Here is a 24,758-nt window from a genome sequence, read left to right as displayed (position 1 = left end):
CTACACCTCTTCCTGCCTCCTGGAAAGCTCCCTCAGCTGCTCCGGAGGCTCCTGGTAGATGGACCGACTCCTGAGGCAGTGAGGACAGAGGGAAGTTTTGGCTCAGGGACCTGGGCCCAGTGCTCCTCACGACCTGCCATCCCCACCCAGCCAGCTGCACCCTGGGCTGAAGGGTGGGCTCAGGGAGGACAGGGAGTGGCCCAGAATTGTTCCACTCGTGAACTGAGGGCATTAGGGGAGCAGGCTGGCTCCACGGGACAGGAGGGACCGGCCGGTGACAAAGCCTCCAGCCACACTTGGCCCTGGCACCCACAGGGAGCCCTGCCCCGAGACCCACGGGCCTTGGGTCAAGTCTGGGACTGCAACGCCGCTTCAGGGGGTGCTCATGAAAGTGACATCTATCCCCTGATGTGAGGAGCTGGGACGAGTCTTCCCAGTCTGCCCAGACCGTGCCACCCGGAGGCCCCAACACTCACGGCCTGGCCTCCTGGTCCTCGCCCTTCTCCCGGCAGCAGCAGCAGTAGACAAGGACCCCGATGAGGATGAGGGCCGCCACCACGCCACCCGCGATGCCCGCATACAGGGCCACGTTCATGGAGGCTGCGAGGGACAGAGCAGCTGCACCCCCAGCCCGAGGAGCCCTGGCCTGAGCCCAGGCTGGAGAGCTGAGCGTGCTGGGAGGGCCCCCGCGGCAGCCAGGGCCCCAGGCAGTCCCTTCCAGTCCCCAGGGCTCCCGTCCTCTGAGCCCAGAGAGCCAGCCTCTGGGAGCCCTGCATGAAAGGCGGCCTGGTAGGAGCGTGCCGGGGGGCTGCGGATACTCTTCTGCATGGAGATGCAGACAGGGGCAGATGGCCCTGGCTTTGTGTCCCTACACTCCCTGGGCTCCCTGGGCTCCCTGGGCTCCGGAGGATCCTTGGCTGTCAACCAGGCAGTTCCTACTTCCACTTATCCCTGAGCTGGTCAGTGTCCCACCCAAAGGGCTGTGGCGGTGGCTCTGGGCACTGCTTCCAAAGAAGCAAGGGAGCCAGACTGGCCCCCAGGCAGCAGGAGCCGCGCACAGGGTGCCCGTCTGGCCTGGTCACCCCAGCTGCCGGCCAGTGGGCACCCGAAGGAGGCTGCGATTCCTCCCCACCGCTCCTTCCCTCTGTCCCTCCATCCACACTCAGCAGCTCTTACGAGGCCTGACGGTCACGGTGATGTTGCAGGACTCGGTCCCCACCTCGTTGCTGGCGGTGCAGACGTAGTAGCCCGACGTGTCTGTGGAGATGTTCCTCAGAGACAAGGTCTGCCCCTCGCCTGGGGAGGAAGACCTTTGGGTGAGGAGAGGGGCGGGGAGGGGAGCCACAGCGGAGTGGAAACAGCCCGGAGCTCGGCCCGGCTGCACTGGGCCGGCCTCACCTGCGTCTGGAGCAGACCCACCTCCGGGCTGCAGGACGGGGTCCAGGCAGGTGCACGACTCGGGGGGCGTATGGTACAGGCCCTGAGCTTGACGCTTGCTGCTTATCAACCCTGTGCCTCTGCGCAGGCAACAGCCTCATTGAGCCTTAGTTTCCTGTTTCCGAAAGGAAGCAATGCTGGTGCCGCCTCGCAGGGCACTGTGAGCATGAGATGACGTACTGACCGCTCTAGGCCCGCAACAGGAGGCCCGGCCGTGGCGAGTGCTCCGTACGTGTGGTGTACAGCATGTGCCGCGTGAAAACGCCTTTAGGTGCCACTGTGACCCCCTTTGTGATCTCCAGAAACCAAATCCCTTAGCTGGGACTCAAGTGGAAGAAGGCGTTAGAAATCAAGAACTCTGATCTCTGGGTTTTCTGCCATGAGTAGTGTGTGTGTGTGTGTGTGTGTGTGTGTGTGTGAGAATGAGTATATATGTATATGTGTGTGTGGTGTGTTGTGAATGTGTATACGTGTGTGTTGTATGTCTCTGTGGTGTATTTATGTGTATATGTGTGAGTATATGGCGTGTGTGAATGTGTATATGTGAGTGTATGGTGTGTGTATATGTGAGCGTGAACGTGAGTGTATGTGCGTATATGAGTGTGTGGTGTGTGTGTATATGTGAGTATGGGAGTATGTGTGTGCGTATGTGAGTGTGTGTGTCTGAGTGTGCGTATGTGTGTGAGTGTGTGTATGTGAGTGTGTGTCTGAGTGTGCCTGTGAGTGTGCCTATGTGAGTGTGTATCTGAGTGTATGTGAGTGTGTGTGCCTGAGTGTGCGTATGTGTGTGTCTGAGTGTGCGTATGTGTGTGTGTCTGAGTGTGCCTATGTGTGTGTGTGTCTGAGTGTGCATATGTGAGTGTGTGTGTATCTGAGTGTGCATATGTGAGTGTGTCTGTGTGCGTATGTGAGTGTGTGAGTGTGCATATGTGAGTGTGTGTCTGAGTGTGTATGTGAGTGTGTCTGAGTGTGCGTATGTGAGTGTGTGAGTGTGTATCTGAGTGTGCATATGTGAGTGTGTGAGTGTGCATATGTGAGTGTGTGTCTGAGTGTGCGTGAGTGTGCGTATGTGAGTGTGTCTGAGTGTGCGTATGTGAGTGTGTGTACCTGGGGGGCGGGGAGGCAGCTGTCTGGACTCTTCATCGTCCGCCACCCACATGGGCCATTTAACTTGTGGGAGCCACAGCCCGTGTCTGGGGCGGGAGCGCTAACCCTGACCCTCCTGAGTTCAGGGGAGGGTCCGAATGTCCTCGCGAGTGACCTTCCTGCGGACTCTGACCCTGTTATCTCCTCACCTCGAAAGGGAGAGCTTGGTGCTCAGACGTGTTTGCGTGTCCTGTCCTCAGAGAAGCTTTGTTGTAACTGCAGCTTTGAGAGGGGTTAAGAGGCCTTTGCACTCTCATTTGCCACAGAAAGAGCCCCCTGTGGTCCCTGCTGCCACCAGGTGGCTGCACACCATCCAGAGATGTCCCACATTGCAGGTAGGACCCAGCCACGTTTCAGAGGCAGCCGTAATCTTAGTAACAAGGCCAGGCTCTGCATCATGGTCCCAGGGGCACGGACCGGCCCTGCCATCACCCCAGCTTCACCTCTCGCAGGACTCATTTCCCCTGTCTGGACGAGCCACTCAATACGCTTCCTCAGGTACCAGGCCCCTGATTCTCCCAACAATCTCGGATGGTAGACGGAGCCAATATTTCCGTCTCCAGCGTCCCAGAGGTAACTGACTTGCCCAAGGTTACAAAATTAAAAAATGATAAGCCATTAACAAAAATCCCGCTTTAGGTCCAGAACTTTCTGAAGCAGCTGACAAATTTCTTTGAAGAAATTATAAAACCAAAGTAAGCTCATTATAAAACTCGTACAGGACATAAAAGGACTATTTCAATTCAGTCTGATCCAGAACAGACATGCTGGTCCCATTAGCTCTAAACAAGGTGAAAGGCCCCGGTCTGGGAGGGCGACAGACATGGCACTGCGGCGGCTGCGACGGGGCTCCAAGTGGAGCGCATGGGAGGGGAATGTGACCACCACCACAGGGCGCGGGAAACCTCTGTAAAGAACGGGCTAAAATTAAAACCATCCACTCCCTCCCCAGCTGGAAATAACAGCTGGTGATCACGGTTATTTTCTTCCCTTCTTTCCTGGAAGCCCAGGGCAGTGTTCTCTGGGTGCTCGATCTCCCTAAAATCCATCCTGGCATCCCTCACCTCGGGGTACTCTCTGGCATGTTGCTCACCTGGGTTATTAATACACTGAAAAGAGTCCATGTCCAGAACGGGTTTAGAAATTAGAGTTAAGGGTTAAATATGTAGTGTCTGGGTGGGATTTTTTAAGACACACCTTGAAGGAACCCACTTTGGGAAATGCTCTCTGGCCCTGGACATATTCGCGGGCAAATAGCCCTTACCCGACTCCCACTGCTTTAGAGCGTGAAGCCTGGCCTGCTGAGGTGCGCACCGCGCCCTGGCGGAGGGAAGGCTTGCTTAAGGAACGGGACGTGGGGCTTCCTACTCAAGTTAGCACCATCCTTCCCTGGCTCCTCAAGAAAGCAGCGGGCATTGGGGGCTGCCCAGTGCGTACCCGGTATCCCAGGAGCCGCTTTTATCCTAAGTTGGGGTTCCCAAACCCCCTTTCTTGGGAAGGACCCAATAGTTCAGAAATCAGGCTAAAACTAACGTTTCTGCTGCAATGGTGACATCTTGTGGCCAAACAGGAAATGCACAGAAGGGCGCCTCCCGCTCCCCCTGCTCCAGCTGGGGAGAGATTTCCCTGCAGGGGAGCCCTGGTCTCCCCTGGGCACTGATGTCAGTTGACAGGGTTTAACTTTCCTGTTCCCCGCCCCATGGTAGTCAACTAGTTCTTCAAAGTGCTCCAGCCCCCAGAACTACCCCTCCCTCCCTGCCTGACACCCAAATCCCTACTCCTTTCCTGCATGATGCCCTGGTTTACGGAGGATGTTCAGAGATACCACACACGGATCTCCTCTTACCCTCCTCACAGCCTCCGGGGGGGGGGGGGGGCAGGGTAATGATCTTCCCAGCGTTTCAGATGAAGATACTAAGGGTCAGAGGCTAGTGGAGAAGTCAGCCCTCAATCCCTGTGCGCTGATTCAGATTCCCTGTCCTCTCTGCTGGCTTGTTCCCACTGACTGCTGGGTCAGAGGGGGCATCTCCAATGTGGGGGTTCTGCCCTCCGGTGCAGGAGGAGCCCTGCTCTCCAAGTCGCCCACTGTGGCCTGAGATGCTTTAAAAGTGAGGAATGGGTTCCCCATGACCCAGAGGAAGCAGACACAACGGGCTCCTAGGGCTCTGTGAGGCAGGGTGGAGCCCCGCCCGCACCCTCGCGCCAGGGTAGCCCACTCTGCCCGTCACTCCCCGATGCCCAGGCCGACTGAGCAAGTCTTAACTCAGGCAGGATGAAGCTTTTCCGAAGTAGGTGAGTGGATTTCCTTTAACTCCTTCTGTGTCCTCAGGCGTCTCCCCTTTTGGATTACTGAAAAAATGAGGTTTTGGGCTCTGACAACAGCTGAGTCTTTCCTGTTGGAGGCGGGGGAACCACGAATGGAGTGCTGGCCACAAGGAGCCCGTGGCCTCTAGGCCCAGGCCAGCCTCCCCACCCAGGGCACAGGCCCCTGGCCTTCTCAGGGCTTCCTGGTCCTTCCTTGGGCACACGCTCCCCACTCCCCCTCCTCCGTGGGCACGTTTCTTCTCCTCAGCCACTCCCAATGCTCTGGATCCCTCTGCTGTCCACATGCCTGGATCCAGCTCACAGAACATCCTCAGGATCCTCAGGGTCCAGCTCACAGAACAGCACTGACCGAGTGCTTACTATCTGCCAGGCACTGGCCTCAGTGCGTCCCGTGTGCTTTTGTTTAATTTTCACAACAACCCTATGAAGTAAGTACCGGTTTTATGCCCATGTTTTCTGGAGAAACTACAGCACAGAGAGGCTGAGTCACCTGCCAAGGTCACATAGCAGACAAGGGGCTGAGCCCAGATTAGAGCCCATGCCACGCACCATGCTGTGCGGCCTGCTCCAGTCCCCCCTCAGAGACACGATCTTTGATCCCCTGCGTCCTCTGGGCTACAGCGCCACTGGGTGTAAACTGTTGTAGCATTGGACCCCGCTGTGCACACTTTGCTGCAGGAAGGGCAGACCGACCAGTGCCCATGGCAGGCTGTGGTGACCACCGCCCGAGGCACTGTTCATGGGCCAGAGGGGGGCTGCCAGGTGGTGTCAGCCGAGCTCCAGGCACACTCAGTACAAAGCTGCCAACCGGAAATATGGACCCAAACTGGAAGCTTGTTGAAATCCACACGTCTTCTGTTTTTCATTAGATGGAGTGGGTTCCAGCAATTCATTTTTTTTTTTTCCTTTTAAGAAGTTCTTGTTTAGCCCCCAAACGAGGGAAGGGTACAATGGCAAACTCACCCTGGTCTGATGGAAGCCCCAGCTAGCGGTCACTCACGGGGCTCCTGGGGACCTGACCAGGCCCCTCCCCGGCCTTCCGCACCCCTCCCCTCCCCTTCTTCCCACCCCACTGAGCTGGAGACCCCCACCACTTAGACCAAGGGCGCCTCTCAGCCTTGCCTTCTTAACCTCCGGAACTCTGGGTGCAGCTGGCCAGGCAGCCGTGGGCACGGGGGCCAGGGCTCCCGGTGGGGTGAGCCCACACCAGTGGGCTCCACAGTAACAGGAGGATATTTATATGGTTTTTGTTTTTTTTGTTTTTTCAGTTTGCTTCCTGACCAAAAGGTCAAATACCAAGCTGCCCAGGACACAATCAGTCTCCTGGCAACCAAAAGTGAAACTTGCATCCTGTCCCCGAGTCCCTGAGAACAGGTCCCCACCGCAGCCGTCTGGAGGTGTGTGGCCATAAAAGGGGGCATGTTTGGGGAGGTAGGGTTCAGGGGAGTCTGAGTAGAGCCAGAGTTGGACTTGGGGCCTCAAATATGTCCTTTAGGACATAATCGTAATCAAAGCTGAGGTCCCAGGGCTTTCACACAGAGTGACGATGATAGACGCTTATTCCAGAGAACTGAGTCCCCGGGCACCGGGACACCCAGGAAGCACACAGTATGTGCTTCCACTAAGTGCTTCGCGTGAAATCACTGTTGTCGCTCACAGCAACCTGTGGGGTAGGCAGGTACTGTTATGAGAGATCGGTGCTCAGAGAGATGACTCGAGCATAGCAGTGCCAGCTGCAGGCGGGAGCGAGACAGTCTCCCCGGGCAGCCTGCCAATCAGCTGCCCCTTGATGTGGTTACCTGGTGGGGCTTTCCGCTCCTGGTTCAGCAGGTTGTAGCTCTTCCAACTGTACTGAGGGGTCGGGGAGCCCTCCTTTGACTCGCAGGTCAGCTGGATGTCGTTCCCAATCACTGTCTCGCCCTTGATGCCGCAGTCTGGTTTGGAGGGTGGCACTGAAGGGGAGGGGTCAAAGAGAAGGCATGAATCAGGTGGGGCGTGGTGACAGCCAGCTGCCACCCCAAACACACACATCTGCCTTGTTTGTTCTCAGGCAGAGAAATTCACAGCCTATACGTGAGATTTAACACTAGACGGTCAGTCCCCCTGAAACACCTCCCCACGGCCTGTCCCCATCAGAGAGGCAGCTCTCGCAGTGGGAAGCATCCCCGTGGCCGGCGTAGAGCCGTCACCCTTATCAAGACCGGGATACGGAGGCCCAGAGAGGGGGCTGGGCACCGTCTCCCAGGGCTGGGGCTGGAACCTGGCCTTCGGACCCAGGTCCAGGGGGCTCCCCACCAGCCATCCCTCCAGTGACTCAGCTGTGCCATTTTAGGTTCTTCTCAGCCTGTCACCTGAGGAGACAGCAGACTTCTTCTGTGAAGGCCACATCCCGGTCTCTGTCACTGCTTCGTAAATCACCCTTCAGAAATGTAGAAACTGTTCTTAGCCCACAGGCCACATAAGACAGGCTGCGCTGGCCTGGGCACGGTTTGCCTACCCCTGGGGCGAACGGAAGCCCTGCTCTCTCCAGCCCTTCACCTCGGCGCCTCTGCCTCGGGAGTGCTCACTTTGGGTTAGGCGCTGCCCTCCTCCCCGGCTTTGCTGATAAAACACAGTTGTCCAGAGTAGCCAGGGGATAGGAGAGACCCCCAGCAGCAGCGGGAGTGCTGGGCAGGAAATGAGGACCAGAGGGCTGGGAGGGGACAGAGGGACAGAGGTCAGGACAGGGGAGCCCACAGAAAGGAGGGTACAGAAACCGTCAGCCCGCAGCTCATACCTAACCTGGAATTCCTGCAGACCTCCAGCCAGGCCCCCCATTCAGCACCATCCGCACAACCGTATAGTGCGGTTCATTCTACAGACCTTATTAGGCACCTACTGTACGCATGACACTGCTGGGGACTGGGGTGACATAGCGAGTGAGTCCCTGTGTTCAAGGAGTCCAGTGGGCACAACACAAGTGATTGGACAGTGAGCGGGCAGGGGACAGGCAGTCACAGCACAGGCTGCCACTGGAAGGGGCAGTGAAGGAGGCCACAGTGCAGGTGGTGGTGGTCAGAGAGAGGTGGGCCCTCCCGGCAAAGGGACAGGTGTGCCTGAGACTTCAGGTGGTGTCCTTGGGGCTGGGCAGGGAGGTCCCACAGGGGACAGGGCTATACTGGAAGCCGTGGGTGGCAGACCAGTCCCCTCCGCTTCTTTCTTTACATGCCCCGGTTGAGTGCGGCCCATCGCAGTCCAGACCCCACAGGTGCGGGGTCACTGCACATGCAGAGTGAACTCCGGTCTCTGCCGACCCCCAGCCCGCCCCACAGTTCTGGGGGAGCTGTTCAGGACCGGCCTGTCCCCTCTAGCCCAGCAGCCCTTACACCTGCTGTGGGGAGCCCCCAAGACCTCAGACCTCGGTCTGCTGGGCCTCCCTCCCAGACGGGAGGTAGGTGGGCTCCAGGCCGCGGCAGAGCCTGCGATTCCGTCTTTGGACACCAGGGGGCGCTAGAGGCCGGAGGCGGCTGGTCCTGAGGGCGCAGCGCAGGTGTCCCAGGGCCAGGCGGCCTCCGGGCAGTGACCAGGACCCCGTGCCCCGCCTCGCCCAGGGCGGCGCCGCATAATTAAAGCTTTTATGCATAAAAGTCCCGCAGGAGAACCTTTTGGAAAGAAAACTTTATTTTTTTTTTAAGTGAATTTGCAGGATTTCTTAACACATAGCACAGAATGATCTCTGTCCCTCTTTTTTAAAGCAAAGCTTGGTTTTCACCGAGTTCCATAACCTCAGATTAAGCAAGGCCCCCTCACTCTTCAAGTTAACTAAAATGCAGTGGCTCTGGGGGGTGGGATCCGCTGCCTTCCCCAACCAGCTCCTTGCAGGAAGACAGGAGTAGTTAAAAGGGAGCCAGAAGGAGCGAGAATTAGGCAGAGAAAGATCAGGTGGGAAGTGAGGGACTCAGCTGGGGGAACATGGGCACTGAGAGAATGTGGGGAGGTGAGCAGAAGAGAAACTGGAGGAAAACGCTCCTTTTCTTGGCTGGGTAACCTCTCTCCAAAGAGCTAATGCAAATATAAAATTAAGTGCTATGCAAGCACAATGACTTGTGACGTTATTTGTAATAGGTCTGGTTGGAGACAGCCCGAGCAGTCCAGGGACATGGCACTCCCATCAGCAGGAGGTGCTGGGTGCCACAGGATGAAAAAAGAAAGTGAGGGCCGGTTAGGCCACAAGCTCAGGTGGGCGCTGAGTAGGCACATGCACAGGGCTGGGAGAGGTGAACACATGCTTAGGCACATAGGTGGGTGCTTGTCTTTTTCAGTTTCTTATTTTTTAAACGCAGTATTTTTAAAGGGGTGAGAATCACCAACACGGCTGCTTGTTTGTGTTTGGACTGATGCTGCCATAGTGGATGAACGGGAAAGCCGAACAGAAATAAGCTCCATGCTAACAACCTTCCCTGCGCTCGGGGTCCTCCAGAGAGAGGCAGCCCCCCATTCCATGGAGCCAGGGAGGAAAACACAGTGGGCGCGTCCAGGCGGGCCTGCTCTGTCCCCCACCTTCTGTGGCTGGTGTGGGTGCAAGAGGGACAGAGCACAGGTTAATGCCATGGGGGATCCAACATAACAGGCGAGCTGACGTCTGCTCTAGAGTGCAGGGGAGGGTGCACTGAAGGTTAGGTAAATATGGAGAGATGGCGACTCTGTTGGCCAAGAGAGTGCAGGGGCCTGTGCCTCCCCCTTAACACCCCCTCGGGTCCTTACCTCAGAAGATCCAGAAATGGGGGGAGGAAGTGGGCTAAGGTGAGTGAGGACAGCGAGCCACGCCCCCCATTTCCCAGCCTCAGGGAGTCAGGCTCTAGCTTGGGAAGGAGGGAAGGGGAAGGGGGTAGGGGAAGGAGGTGGGTGCAGCTTACTGATGTCAGATTAAAATGCGATGTAGACTGAACTGAATTTTTTCACCTAGCAAATTAACAACATTTACACAAATTAAACAGGCTGACAACATTCAGTACTGGCAAGGCTGTGGGAAGATGGGCCTGCTCAGAGCACGCCAATGGTGGTTTAAGTTGCTTTGGGGAAACTAGCTGGTGTGGTTAACACTGATCCTACTTTTAATAATCTAGCCAAAAGAAATAAAAACAACACTGTGAAAGAACATCTATTTTTATGTCAGTATTGTTCGTACAGAACAATATGGAGATAGCCTGAGGCTGGCTGTGAGCACGGACCGCTTGGATAAATCAGTGCATCCACGCAACGGGACCCCTGCTGTTACCAGGGAGTCATACGTAAATCTGGAGAAATGTGCATGAAGCATCGAGAAAAGAACATCGCAGAGTGGTCTTTATAATGTGATCTCTCTCTTTTTAAGGAACAGAAAGAAAGGAAAAGGAAAAGTGTGTGTGTATGCACACTCGTGTGTGTGGTGTGTGTGCCCGCGTGTGTTGAGAGGACATGGGGAGAAGTGTGGAGGACACCCAGCTCTACCACTGGCCGCCTTGTTGGGAGGTGCGTGGAAAGGGGAGACAGTCACTCTTCATTCAGGGTTCTGTTTAACTCACTACAATGCTTCGAAAAGCCAGGCAGCCGCCTTATGTAATGAAAAATTAAACCCCACTAAGTAGTGTAAAGGGGAAAAACAAAGGCACAAGGAGGCATCGTTTCGGTTGAAAGGGCTGCTCCCTTGCAGGGTGCAGGCCGTTCCCCAGGCTGGTGGGAGGGCAGGTGCTCACCGAAGCTCTCAGTCACTTTGACTCTGAGCCGGGTGCTTGCGTTCTCTGGGCCTCACCTACAGGGTGAAGGTATCCATGCAGACGGTCATTCAGGTGCTTTCAGAACTGTAACCTCCAATAAGAAGTTATTTAATGAAAAGAATGGTCCCTTGGGACGTATTTCAAAGGCAGTAGACCTGACCGACCGTGTGTTGTTGGGGTGCAGGGGTGGGAGCTGGTGTGAGGGTTGCTGCTGATTAGCTGGATTTATGACAGGGAAGGACAGTCTCGACGGGCCCTCAGTAGGGGAGTAGGGCACAGCGAGTGCCTTTATAACAGGACCTTGGGCTCCCTTTTCTTCTCCTTAGAAAGTTTGGCATGAAAAACAGGAAAGGTGCTGCCCTGGCCGGGTGGCTCAGTTGGGTGGAGCATTGTCCCGTGCACCGGGAAGGTGGCAGGTTGGACTGGGGCATGTGTGGGAGGCAACCCGCCAATGTTTCTCTCTCCCTCTCCCTTTCTCGCTCTCTCTGAAAATCGATGAACATATCCTTGGGTTATGTTTAAAGAAGATTTAAAAAGAAAAAAAGAGGAGAGGTGTCCAGGAAGGGCAGTGGGCAGAGCATGGACAGGATCTCCCGGGCAGACCCCCGGTTACACCCCAAATGGGCCCTGCCCTCTGCCCCGAGGAGCTTCCCTCTCCTGGAGAGCTCAGGACTGCAGCTCTGGGGAGGCGCAGCCCCGCCCGAGACGGGGGTATGACCGAGGAGTCGTAGGTCCGGTCAGGCACTGCTGCGTCTGGCTCTGTCCTACCCCAGGACTCGTCCTCCGAGCCCTCCCGCCGCACCTGCTTCCTACCACCCAGAAGGAGGTGGGACACTCACCCAGGACCAGGAGGCGGACGCGTGCCTTGGAGGTGCCCTCCAGGTCTGTGAGCAGCGAGACTGAGCACTCGTAGGTGCCATTGTCATCCATGGTCAGCTGGCCAATGGTGATGGAGGCGTCGGACTGCTCAGCATTGCCCGACACGTTGACACGGTTCTTATAAAGGTCACCGTAGACGTAGTCTTGGGTTGAAAATCTCCAGATGAGCACCTTTTCCTGGGAGGAAGGAGAAATGCCACTTGGTCTCCACCCTAAGGCCCCGGCACGGCCCTTCCTCCAGAAACAAACAGCCCCCAGAACAAACAGCTCTCCTGTGTGGCTCCTTACAATGCCTACCCGTGTCTAACAACAATATGGAAAGACTGGGGCCGGTAGACAGTTCCCACCGCGGGAGCACATGCGAACAAATGGGGTTTCCTCAGACCCCCGCACAGTCACCTCTTGTCGCCTCCAGCGTCTCTTACTCGTCCCATTTCAGCCCATTGTCTGTTCTCACCCGTCTGGTCAGCCAGTATTTATTGAGCTCCTACTACGTGCCAGGCATGGTGCTAGGCAGCCACCCTGAGCTCCCAAGCCACTTGGTTGACTTGAATCTTGCCTTTGGAGCTTATTATTCACTGATTTACTCACCAGTTATCAAACAGAACATGGAGTCCACTGAGATCAGGTCTGCCCCAACGCAAACCCTAATCCTGCCCCCTCCTCCCTGTGCCAGTCCCTGTGGGGCTCCCTCTTGCTGAGGAGCCTTACCGTGTGGCTCCGCAGAAGCTTGTCCCATTGGATGAACCCATTCCGGTCATGGGCAGAAGTGCGGTACATGCAGGGAAGGGTGACGCTCCTGCCTCGGGCAGCCCGGATGAGTTCCGGCGGGGTTTCCACTGAGATGGCAGCGACAGTCACCCAGACTGGAAAGGAAGTGGGGGGGGGAGAAGTGAGGGACATGGGCACACCCAGAGGACCTCTGCAGGAATGCCAGTGACATCCCCCCACCCCCCGGACCCCCCCAAGCACAACCGCAGCTGACACAGGGCACCTGAGGGCCTGGGTGAGGACCAGCAGGGGACCTCGGCCCTCCCCACCCCTCCCTGCAGCACCCAGACAAGCCTGGCTTCGAGCCTCAGCCCACCTCCTCCCCCTGTCCTTTCCTCACCCCAACTCTCTTCCGATTCAGAAACGTCCCTTCGATACTTTCAGTCCCATTTCTGTGGGTCTCCACATTTATCACACAACTTCTCTTTTTTTTTTTAAACTTTTTTTTATATATATATCTTTATTGATTTCAGAGAGAGGAAAGGAGAGGAAGAGAGAGAGATAGAAACATCAATGATGAGAGAGTCATTGATCGGCTGCAGCCTGCAACCCGGGCACGTGCCCTGACCAGGAATCGAACCCCGGTCGCCTGGATCCTAGATCGATGCTCAACCGCTGAGCCACACCCGGCCGGGCCACACACCTTCTCTGTGGCCATTGGGGGAAGTAGCATCGCTCCTTTGCGTGCTGAGCGCAGGGCCCTGAGCGCCGTGCCAAGCTCCCTGCCCGGTCCTCCCGGGCAGGGCTGTGAGGAGGCGGCCGACGCGGGAGGCACTGTGCTCAGCACGGCTCCTTACCCACAGCGCCCAGCAACTGCCAGCTGCACCATGTGCACCTTTGTCCTGCGGGCTCACTTCCGCCCCCCTCCCCCGGAGCCCGTTCTGAGGCGCCTGCCTGGTTATGACAAAGCGAATCACGCGCGGTAACCACCCACCAGCACCCCGGGAACTCCCAGGAAGCGGGAGCAATCGCTAGAGGCTGGGACTCAAGAACCGACCCGTTTGGGAGGCCATTGCGACAGCGAGCTAACGTCACTTCACGTGGCTAGAGTCGCGAGGGGAAAGCCGGAAAGGAGCGGCTGAGAAAGAGCTCGTAAGGAAAAGGGGAGCCCTGGGCAAAGGCGGAGCACTGTTCATCCCTCCTCGGTGGGGGGCCCCGGGTGGGACATTCAACCTGTGTTTAGAAAACTAGGAAGTGGAGAACTTCTAGAAATTTCTAGAGCCTTCCAATGACCCCCCTTCCCACTTCCTTGCACAGGTGCATCGGGCACCCTCCTCCCTGTTGCCCACCCCCCGGAGTTGGCCCGTTTCCCTCCCTAGAGCTTGCCCTCCCGCCCCAGAGCCTCCGCCCCCTCACTCCCAGGGGCTCCTTCTCTACCCGGGCTCCTCGCTGGCCCCCTGACGCTGATTCGCCAGGGGTGTCAAGGACTGAGGGCTCAGTGACTGCCAGCCTTCCCGGGGGGCGGGGTACAGATGGAAGAGCAGGTGCCCCACCTGCAGGAAGGGTCAGCACCTCCCTGCACTGTGTCCTTGGCGGAGGAAGGTGCTTTGAGCTCAAACATTGCCCTGGAGAAAATGTCCAATTCCCCCAAGCAGAGCGGATGACTATCCTTTGTGCCACCTACGACCCATGAGCACCTGCCTCCTGAACTTCCCTCTCATGAAGGGTTATCACACCACACGGAGGGTGGCCCGGAGCCCAAATGCCGGAGCCCGGCTGCCCAGGGTGGCACCTCATTCTGACTCATCAGCTGTGTGACCTGGAGCAACTTAACTAACTTCTCTGTGCCTCAGTGTCCTCAACTATAAAATGAGGAGCCCTGGCCGGGTAGCTCAGTGGGCTAGAGCGTCGTCCTGACACACCAAGGTTGCAGGTTCAATCCCCAGTCAGGGTCCATACGAGAAGCAACCAATGACGTGTCAATAAATGGGACAACAGATCAATGTTTCTCTCCCTCTCAAAATCAAGAAATAAACAAATTTATGATGCAGATAGCACCAACTCCAGGATGTTGTGGGGGCTGAATGACAATACGTTTAGTGTACCCACCTTTCCCCGGACACAAGCAGGCCCCAGCCTCCCAAGTTCTCGCCTTCCTCCCCGACGGGCTGGGTTCCTTTCATCTTTACACCCCAGGCTTCGACCAACTGCCGCCCACATAGACTCTGCTCTAGCAAATGAATGAGTTACAGAGAATTCAAGCTCACGGCACGGGTGGGGTCCGTAGCCGGAGACACTTGGTTGAAGACCCTATCCCACAGATTGCTGGAAAATAAAAATAAAATGAAATAATCAAGTAAAGGAGCCCCAAGGAGCCCCGCTAGGGAAGCCAAGTCTTCAAAGTGTCCCAGATGGAACCGGGGAAGTTATTTAACCTCCCTAAGGGGGGGCCACGGAGACCCCGCCTGAAACCTGGACGACTGCTTGTAAATAATTAAGGTTTGTTAAGATGATAAACGGTCTCTTGAGAGCTCACGGAAAGCAGTCCATCGAGGAGTATAATGAAATGCTTGATGGACTGGCTGCTGGAGGCACACAGCATCGGGGGAACCCTGGGGACCCTGGCAGTAACGCCTCCGCTCAGGGAAAGCCATCTGCTCCGAGGAGCCGCCGTCTCAGTGAGGGAGGAGCTGGATGCTGGAGGCCGCGGGCCTGGACGCGTGCGCTGGCATTGAGAAAGGGCTGGTCTCTGAGCGGCACCTCACGCTCGCACGTGGGTTTTCCCTGACCCCCCCCCCCCCAAGAATGGCCTCTGTACGCTCTCCAGCTGGCAACTGGGGGAGGAGGGGGTTAGAAATCAATGAATGTTTGTTGAACTTTTTGTTCAACATGGATCTTAGGAATCTGCAAATGCCGATCAATTCAACGATTTTTCCCTATGGCCTAGTTTAGTGCAAGGCACTGGGAAAACGGTCACAGGCTTGTTCATGCCCCAGCTCCTCCAGGAACCCACGGGGAACATCCCAGCCCTTACTGCACTGGCTTTTATTTTATTTCTTTCTTTAAGTATAGCTGGCACATGACATTACATTAGTTTCAGGTACACAAGATAATGATTTGAAATTTATATGCCCTACAATGTGATGGCCACACTAAGTCTGGTAACCATCGGTCACCGTGCAGTTACCACAATATCACTGACTGTCACCTTTTCCACTCCCCCCACACCCTCCCCCCTGGCAACCATCAGTTTAATTTCTGATTCTATGAGTCTGTTTTTGTTTTGTTTGGGGACGTTTTTGTTTGTTTTAGATTTCCCATGTAAGTGAAATCAGGCAGTAGTTGTCTTCCTCTGTCTGACATTTCACTTAGCGTAATGCCCTGGAGGTCCATTGTCACAAATGGCAGGTTTCCCTCCTTTTCATGGCTGAGTAATGTTCCATTGTGTATGTGCACCACATCTTCTCTATCCAGTCATCTGTCTGTGGACTCCTGTGCTTCCTCCACATCTTGGCTACTGTGAAGGATGCTGCGTTGATGGGGGTGCAGGTGTCTTTTTGAGGTAGTGTTTTCATTTTCTTTGCTGGCTTTTCGGAACCACCTCAGGCAGATGTCTATTCCCCACACACTATTCTCATGTTGATGAGGGTGGGTGGGTGCAGGCCCCCTCACCAGGTCTGTGCTCCTTCCCACCCTGAGCTCTCTACACAGAGCTGGGTGCTAATACGACCCTGTCGGTTGAGTGGTTCAAGGCACAGTCCCTTCCCAGAAGCAGTCAGAGGTCACTGCCAGCCAGCCTCCTAATAGAGCCCGATTGTTCATTCAGTGCAGGTGCCAGGGAGTGAGGTGTGGGGAGAGGCAGGGGATGTGTGGGTCCAGGATTGTCGGGGAAAGGCTGCCTGCGGGGCTGGGACCTGAAGGAGCTCCCAAGGGATTCAGTCCACAAGGCTGACGGTGTGCATACGAGGGACTGAATCAGGATGCGTGACCGTCTACACAGCCACCCCCCCTTCTCCATCACTGCAGAGAGAAAGCAGGTTCTAGAAGAAAGCAGACCCGAATGCAGGATGGTAACAGCTGTCGCTGGATTCTGGGGTCATGGGGCAATCAGGGGTTTCTTCTCTGTTCATTTTTAGTTTCCGAACTTCCTGCAACAAGCATGGGGTGCTCTGGGAACCACAACGGTTCCGGTAAGTCCGAGCTGGCCTGTCGCAGGGAGAGGAGCCAGATGGAGCCAGAGGGCCACCAAGCGTGAGGTGTCTCTGGTCCCCACTGGGACAGAAGATAAAGACCCCAGCCTGGGTGGGAGGAGGGTCGGGGATCCTGGAGGATGAGTCTTGCTCAGGACCCCGTCACCTGTGCCCCTAGGGGCAGGTGCGGGCGGTGAGCTGGCGGGCCCCACCCCGCACTCCATGCTGTCCCGGTGGACTCTGTAACAGGCCTGGGTGGGTGCCTGTTGGCAGCCACGTCCTGCCCGCTGTTTATGGCACCCTGACTCACCAGGGCAGAAAACCAGAAAGCAGCTCAAAGGGCACTGGGTGGCCGAGGGGAGGGAGCACCACGGCTGTCTCCACACAGTCTGAAATCTGCACCCCCGGGCTGCGCTGATGTTCCTGCTAAGGTGCAGGTCTATCTGGGGCGGGGGGGACCCTCGGGTCCTTTAACCCGCAGGACAAATCCACTGCCCTGTCTTACCCATGGAGCCCCAGAAAGGGACTCGGGTGGGACATTCTGATGGAAGCAAGTGGGATTAGGAAATTGAGGCTTGGAAGGAGGCAGGGCTGCCTGGAGGACCAGGGAGGGGAGAGAGGCAGGAGGGGAGCCCTGAAAAGCAGCTGGCTGCCCGGAGGTTCGAGGGCAGGTGACAACCACGCAGTGGCCGCCGCTGGGCACCGGGCAGGGGCCAGCACTCACTCGTGAGTCACACGGTAGCAATAATCACGGGTCCATGTAAACCAAACCTCCGTGGAAACTCACGCACTCGATGGCAGGAGGGAACAGAGGAAAGGGGGGGGGGGGGCTGTCCTGAGGACGCCCCAGGGCGAGGAGAAAAGGGGAGGAGAGGCGAGTGGGGGAGAGGGCAGCGCAGGGGAGAAGCAGGGCGGGTTCCAGAAACGACACAAGCCAGTGGTGGTTTGGGGGTGTGGTCCCCTACATGATATCCTTGAGCCTCCCACTATGGCCCCAAGCACACGTCCCGGCCAAGTACAAACAGCACACTGTCCCCTCGGGACGGTTTCGGACAGATCCCGCCATCAGCTCTCCCCCCGCCCAGACTCTCCCGCAATGAAATTCTGTGGTCAGGCGCTGCCAGAGTGGCCAGGTGGGGGCCCCTGCCCTATCCCCACTTTATGGTCCCTGCAGCACTCTGACTCTGACCCAGCTCCAGTAACACAGGCGCCCGTGCAAACCTGAGCTGCAAGCCACCTGCAGAGGACCTGCCCCGGGAACAGGTGACTGCTCCTTCAACCCACTTTCCCTCAAGTTCCAGTCTGCACCCCTAAACCTGGACGGTACAGCCTGGGTGACTTTCAAAATCAAAGGGGTGCCCAGATTCCGTCCCTCAGGGTTCCAATTCATAAGGTCTGGGGCAGCCTGACCATCCACTCCCCGGGTGACCCTGGGCAGCCAGGGTCGCCAGCCACTGCCCCACACACCACTGTGCCCTCTGCACATGCCCCTCTCTCAGCCTGATCTTTCCTGGCACCCTTCCTCTAAAGCTGGGCCGGGGCAGGGATCTGAATCCTGACGGCACCGCTGCAGGCAGCTGTGTAGCCCCCAGGCCCCGGAGCCCGCCCTGTGAGCACTGGCTGACAGGCTCCGGCTTCAGCAGGCTCCAGGCGGAAGCAAGGCCCTGGGGACTAGAGTGGCTTCAGGGCTCACTGCCTTGGAGCAGATGGAAGCACACTTGTCACTGACACCAGCCTGGCTGTGGGCACGGGGTCACTCTCATAGGCGATTCTCTGATATCAGATGTGCATGGCTGAGGCTGAGCCTTGGAAGCCTCGCCACGTGGGCCAGGTGCCTGCACGGAGCCAAGGCATGGGGCTCAGATATGCCAACTTCCCGTTGGTCACACAGGCACTGAGAGTGGCCAAGTGGAAGGTATTTAGGGAAAGTTCCCCTGCTGGGGGTGTGGGGGATTGATTGGCCCTAACAGACCCCAAGGGAAGGATTCTAAAACAGCGGGACCGGCCTCAAAGGCCAGGAACTGGGGGACTTGGTTCCCATCAGCACCCATCATGGGTTGGCATCCACTGGTTTATTGAATTTTTTTAGATGGGGGAGAAAAAATATATTTTCTTATCTGGAATATTTGGGGATGACGGGTTCCTTTATTTCTCTGTGTAAAGCAGTATTTTCCCAAATTTTTCTCATTTAGTCTTCAAGGAGGTTTCTTCTAGTTCTGGGGAGGTGGGGTGTGTGTGGTGTGTGTGTGTGTGTGTGTGTGTGTGTGTGTGTGTGTGTGTGTGTGTGAGATCATGTCTTCAAAGATTTGAGTGACTTGGGCACCACTGTTCAGGGACATTTTTCCTGGTGGTTCCTCTTTCTGAATCTCTTCCCCTACAGTTGAAACTTTCATCATGCCAAGTCTTTCATGGAGTCTGGTGGCTGAAACAGTTCCCAGAGTGGAGGAGCCTGGGTTCTGGGCACAGGTTGGAGCGTTTTCTCTAGTGGCCTCTGGGAGGGGTGCTAACTCCAGGCTCACCCACAGCCACTCTGACTCTGGGCACACACAAGTGGCATTTGCTGAATGCTCCACGTGTGTCAGGCACTCTTCCAAGATCTTTACATCTACGAACTCACTGAATATCTATCACGACCTCTGGGGGACAATGTGCATTTTTACATGTCAGAGATTATCCTGCCCGTTTCACAGATTAGGAAATGGAGGCTTATCAGGGTGAACTACTTTGCCCCACATGAAAGTCAGTTAAGGAAGAGAGATGGCTGGGGTGCCGCAGTGGGAGGCGTGGGAGCCCTAGGAGGGAGAAGTATTTGTCACTGACGTTTAGAATTATCAGGCCAACGGTTAGCCACTGTTAGCCTTGTTTTTAAATTCTCTAATGCACTACCTTCTGTTTGTGTCCCCTCCATATTATTTTCTTATGTGGTATCTTCTCCCTCCCCAAAGTCTGAGGGGGCCCTAGGCCTGTTCTCATCAGCTCAGTGATGCTATGCCCAGGACATAGCAAAATCTAAGTTATGACTGGGCAAGTTCAGGTGGAGAAAAGAAGAATGGCAAAGGTCAGTAGGTCCTCTGAAACCCAACTCAAGCTCTGCCTCCTCCAAGAAGCCCTCCCTAACTTCCCTGCTCCTTCCTCTGGTGTCCCCTCATGAGGTATGGTGGGGAGGGCCACGTGGTTGCTTTTAGGTTTGACCTTTGAAGGCCTTCACTGCTCACGTGCACATGGCAATGGCTATTTCTCCCCCAAAATTTTTTACTCAGCAAACTGTCCGTAGGACCCGAGCTGGCCACTGAGCCTGAGCTCCTCTACCCCATCCTCTAGGCGCAGGGGTGGGGAATGTCCAGCCCAAGGGCCGTGTATGGTCCCACAAAATCATTGGGTCCGGCCCTCCCAAGGCCTCACCAAAGAGAAGCAGTTCCAGCCATCACGTTAGGGGCGAGTTAATTAAATATTTGACTAAATATAGCAGGCTAATTCTTAAGTTGATAATTTTGTATGGCCCATGAGTGATGTTATAAATATCCAAATGGCCCTTGGCAGCAAAAAGGTTCCCCGCCCCTGCTCCAGGGTAAGGCATGGAGGCAAAGCTGGTGGGCATGAGGTTCTGGCCTCCGGGTGAGGGGACGGGAGGAGGGGAGGCGCAGGGGACACACTTCATCTGAACACAGCCCAACAACTGGTTCCACTGACGAGTCACCCAGGGCCACGTGCCTTCTCAAAGGGGAGGCAAACGGACCCCTTTAGGCAACACAGCTAGGGCAGCTTTTCATTCTATGTTTTGGGTTTATTTCCTAAGCCAAACTCCTCTCTTTTTGTTCACTTGTGGGTTGCAGCGGGTGGGGAGGGGAAGGCAGGTGTCACTAGCCCAGCCCCAGCGGGACGGCAGGACGGCAGGACGGTAGCTTCCTTTCAGCCCCTCCCCATGCCCATCTGGACCTGCCGGGTTCTCTCATGATCTCATGACTGCGATTATTCCAGACCCTCACCTTCAGTTCCCGCACAAACTATGTGTTCAGTAGAGAGCTGTCTGGATGAAGGAATGGACCAGGCCCTGTCACCTGGTGAGCAGGCCCTTGGGTCCCAGTCAGATGGACCACCCGGTGGGCCCCGCTTGGGACAGCCTGAGAGAATCAGTCTTTTCCAGATCCATTTCCAAGCCTCTACCTAGCCCTTCCCCAGCACCAGGCTGCCCTCCACCCAAGGGCCCCACGGCCAGGAGTTGAGAGATGGGGAAGGTGGGGGGCTAGGGGCCTGGGAGGACAACCTGGGGGGCAGGAGTCCAGCAGTCCTGGGGCTTGCCTCTATGAAGAGCCTCCTTGGTTCCACATCCTAAGGCTCGGGACTCCTATATTTCCCGCTATAACCCTTCACCTCCCTCCTTCCTTCCCAGCTCCCTGGAGCCTACAATAGCTTCTAAATTGCAGGCTGATGGGATTTCTCAGTGTTGCCAAATACACCAAATGAAATCTACTCGTAAAATTCCCAACCCCCATCTCTCAACTTCCCTCCTCCATTCTCCTTCCCACCATGCCCAGGGCCCTAACGCCAAGCCTAACCCGAGAAACTGCACGGGTCCCACACAGCCATCTGGCTATGTAATGCTTGACTTAGACTCAGCTGTGTATTGACAGCTGCCTGATTTCTATTTTGTGGGGCCCCCATCTTCTGCATTCTCAGTGAACAGAGTAGCAGAAGGCTTTGGAAAGGGCCTGTTAATTTTGTTGCTGTTGAAGGGTTGAGTCTTCTCTTGCTCTGGGAATGATATTGGGTCAGTTGAATTGTTTTTCTGCTCAGTTTCCATATATGTGATACAGATGTTAACACTCTTAACATTGCCCTTTTCTCTGGTTTTAAGGCAAAGGCAAAATCCCAAGTAGTGAGCAGGTCTAGATCTGCACATCCTGGCTTTTCCAGAACAAACTCAACTTCAAACATTTCTTCCCAATGGTCAGATCCTGCGTCCGACCCTCTGGTCTGATTTGGGATCAGAAAATATGATCTTTGAGATTTACAAATTCTTCATTCCAGAAATGGGCTGGAATTTTATTTACTGATATACGAATGAAAGCCATTCTGATTCTGGGTTCTGGACCAGAACCTGCCACCTTAGTGACAGGACTGGTCATTCTGCCCAGCAGGAGCACAGCTGTGTCCCTGGGGGCCTCCCCCACACCCTGGGAGACTTTCGGAGACTTTCCCCCACACCCTGGAGCACAGGACAGCGAAGAAGCCTACTCACCTGCACAGAGCACCCACAGCTCAGGCCGCCTCGTCCGCACCATGGTCCTGCTGCCTCAGTGCCTCAAGCCCTGCCGGGCACTGGGGGCACCCAGACAGGTCTGGGATGGCTCCTTAGAGCTACCACCTCTGGCCTGGCCCAGAGGTTTCCTGTGGTTTTCTCTTCCTGGCCGCCCCAGCTGAGCTGCCCGCGTACCCCGCCCCTCACCTGGACTGGCAGGTGAACTCACCTATGGGACTGGACTTGTGCTCCACCGCCTCCACCAGAGGCCCAATGGGAACCTGCTTGCCTGCTCCTTGAACCAGCCTCTCTCCCTGCCTTTTCTCCACTTGACAGGTGTACAAAGTCCTGGGCTCCTCACCCATCTGTGGGCTTCTCCCACGATAAGCAGGAAATTGCTGCCTTGTAATAAAAAGGGAAATGATCTCAGAGAAGGGTCCAAAGCCAATAAAAGAGGGTGTTGCCCACAGTCTGAACCATGGTATGAGCCTCTAATTCCCTCTCTGTCTGCAGGCCCCAGCCCACACTAGAGACTTCATGAGGAGACAGGAAGCCTGTCCCCTCAGAGAGCTGACCATCCAGTAGAGGAGGTAGATAGTACACCAGTAATCAAAGAACACAACCTTAGAAAACCTGGCCTCGGTGTGCTTGGAACTGTCCTGGTTTTAAATCAAAAGTCCCATGGCCCTGGAACCTCTCAGTCCCAAGCAAGCTAGGATGACTGGCCATCAACTTAATGAGCAAGAGTCCTGTGGGGAGCATAGCCTGGGAGGTGGGAAGAAACAGGAGGTGGGCAGGGGAGAGCCTCTTCTTTAGATGGGGTGGTCAGAACCAACTGGGGAGATGGGCATTGTGAGTGTTATACACAGGTGTCCGTCTCAGAGAGGTTAAAGGAGTTCTCCAGGGGCATGTAGCTGGTGATTGTTTTCTGGTTTCTAGTCCACCTTAGTGGTCAGATGCCACCCTCCGCAAGTTCAAGGCTGTGCCACGGGTACAGAGACAGCAAAGTCCTCTCTCCTCCTGAGGGGTCCCCTCCTTGTCAGTTGCCTCTCAGTGTGTTAGTGCTACGTCTGCCCTGCCCCCCTCCCCTCCACCCCCCTTCCCCATGCTGGAGCTGTCACCATGAGCCCCACCCTGCCCGATGTCACCCTGCAGTCCCTCCCTGTCCCTGCTCTGCTCCCACTGTTAATAAAAATAATATCAACGGATCCACTTTAAATAGCGCCGAAGCTGCCCCCAAAGGAACTGCCGCGCACATCTCATGCCTTGGGATGTCCAACAGGGCAAAAGCACCTTCGGCCTGGGCAACATTGTGACCCAAAGAACTGTTTGCAAAGAAAACAAGAAGGCAGTTATGACTACTGGGCTGAAAATTTAAAACACGTTTAGGTTAACATCACTGTATCATGTTATCTGCATCAGTAGCAAAGCCTTCCTTCTATTGATGTCATTGTCCCCTTCTTTTTCTCATCAGTACTCATCGCCTTTGTCTCTGCATCTGAACACTGTTGGGCTCCTGCCCGAATCAGTGCTTCCTGAATCGCTGTTCTTACTGATCTCAAATAAATGCTTGTTGCCTCTCACTTTGAAATGTCTTTTTATTTTTGAGTTAATATACCCATGCTTCACTTAATAATTCATCTTAGGAGGATTCCCTGGGGACTTCATTCATTAAAAAAAAATAATTGTTGAATCCTACCAAGCGCCAGGTGTGGTGAGGTTCTAGGCAGGGGATGTCACAGGGATTGTCCTCAATGACAACACTGGGCTCTCCCTTCTGCCCAGTTCCACTGCCAACAGACATTTCACTTAATTTGTTCATCTGGATACATACAAAATTCAAGCATTCAAAAGGAAATACAACGTGAAAGTCAGTCTTCCCCCAATTCTGTCTCCCAGGCACCTGGTTCCGCTCTGCAGGGGCAGCCGTGGGTATCCGTTTCTTCTACAGCTATTTTTGTGTCCATATAGTCTAGTATTTTTCTCAAACACAGCCTACCTCCCAGGGATTCTCTTCCAAAATATGTAACTTGTGCTCTGACCAAGTTGGACATACTTTCCTACCCCAGGACTTTGTCCACGCCATCCCCTCTGGGATTCCTTTCCCCACCGTATCTGCTGTTATAATCCAGCTTGTCCTTTAAAAGCCAGCTCAGACATAACCTCTTCTTCTGTGAAGGCTTTCCTGACTCCCTCCCTAGAACTCACACCGCGTTCTGGGGCTCTCTTAGGACACTAACTACACTCTGCCTTGTGCCTGAGTTATTTTTGACCCTGGTCTCATTCCCCCTAATAAACTGTGAGCTCATTCATGTCTTCAGCCAATTGTTCATGATAGTGTGTGTCAGGCATTTGTTCACTTAGCCAGGAAGAAAGACCATTTTAAGCATGAAATTGTATAATTGCTAACTTCGGTCACGTACAGTATCTGACACATAGTAGGTAATCAATAGGTACCTATGAATGGTAGACGGATGGATGGCTGGGTGGGTAGGTGGATGGGTGAGTGGGCGGGTGGATGGGTGGATGGATGTGTGGATGGGTGGGTAGGTGGATGGGGGATGGGGTGGATGGGTGGATGGATGTGTGGATGGGTGGGTAGGTGGATGGGGGGTGGGGGGATGAATAGGTGGAAGGATGGGTGGATTGGCAATCATGGAATGTCTGGGATCAGGGGGTGAATTACTGGGTTGCTGGTCTTTGCTTTGATCATGGTGATGACAGGAGGTGGTGTTGGTATGCAGGATGGCTTTATGGGCTTATTTGAAGTTTATGAAGCTCATGGAATTTTTCATCACCCAGGTTGCCAGCTGATCATCACTGAGGGGTGTGAGTGTGAAGGAGGGATTTTGGGAGAGGAGCACAAATGCCCAGTTTGCTATCCAGAGTCAGCTGTGGTAAAAGGAATTTGACCCTGCTCACAAGCACTGGTTTCCCTGAGGAGAGGACCCGCCCACCCTACGCGTGGGGTAGCTTTTCCAGCTCCTCTAAGCTGACATGGGGCTGAGGTGCTGTTTGTCTCTCTCTGCTAGATCCTTGACTTCAGACTGTCTTCTAGAGACTTGCCCAGGAAGCCCCAGGCGGGAGGGTATGGAG

At 55.3% G+C, this 24,758-nt stretch overlaps 1 protein-coding gene across 1 annotated transcript; it reads right to left on the bottom strand.

The window, feature by feature from the left end:
• On the bottom strand, positions 1 to 21,705 carry GPA33 (glycoprotein A33; the record flags this gene model as incomplete). Its single annotated transcript, XM_081121914.1, has 7 exons — positions 1 to 70; positions 477 to 600; positions 1,177 to 1,296; positions 6,708 to 6,860; positions 11,483 to 11,699; positions 12,234 to 12,388; positions 21,663 to 21,705. The coding sequence occupies 7 exons, from the start codon at positions 21,703 to 21,705 to the stop codon at positions 1 to 3; spliced, it is 882 nt and encodes a 293-aa protein (XP_080978040.1).
• Positions 21,706 to 24,758: the final 3,053 nt, after the last annotated feature.

Source organism: Miniopterus schreibersii (assembly GCF_964146895.1).
Source record: "Miniopterus schreibersii genome assembly, chromosome: 19".
NCBI classification, from domain to species: domain Eukaryota; kingdom Metazoa; phylum Chordata; class Mammalia; order Chiroptera; family Miniopteridae; genus Miniopterus; species Miniopterus schreibersii.
This window is presented reverse-complemented; position numbering and strand designations above follow the sequence as displayed.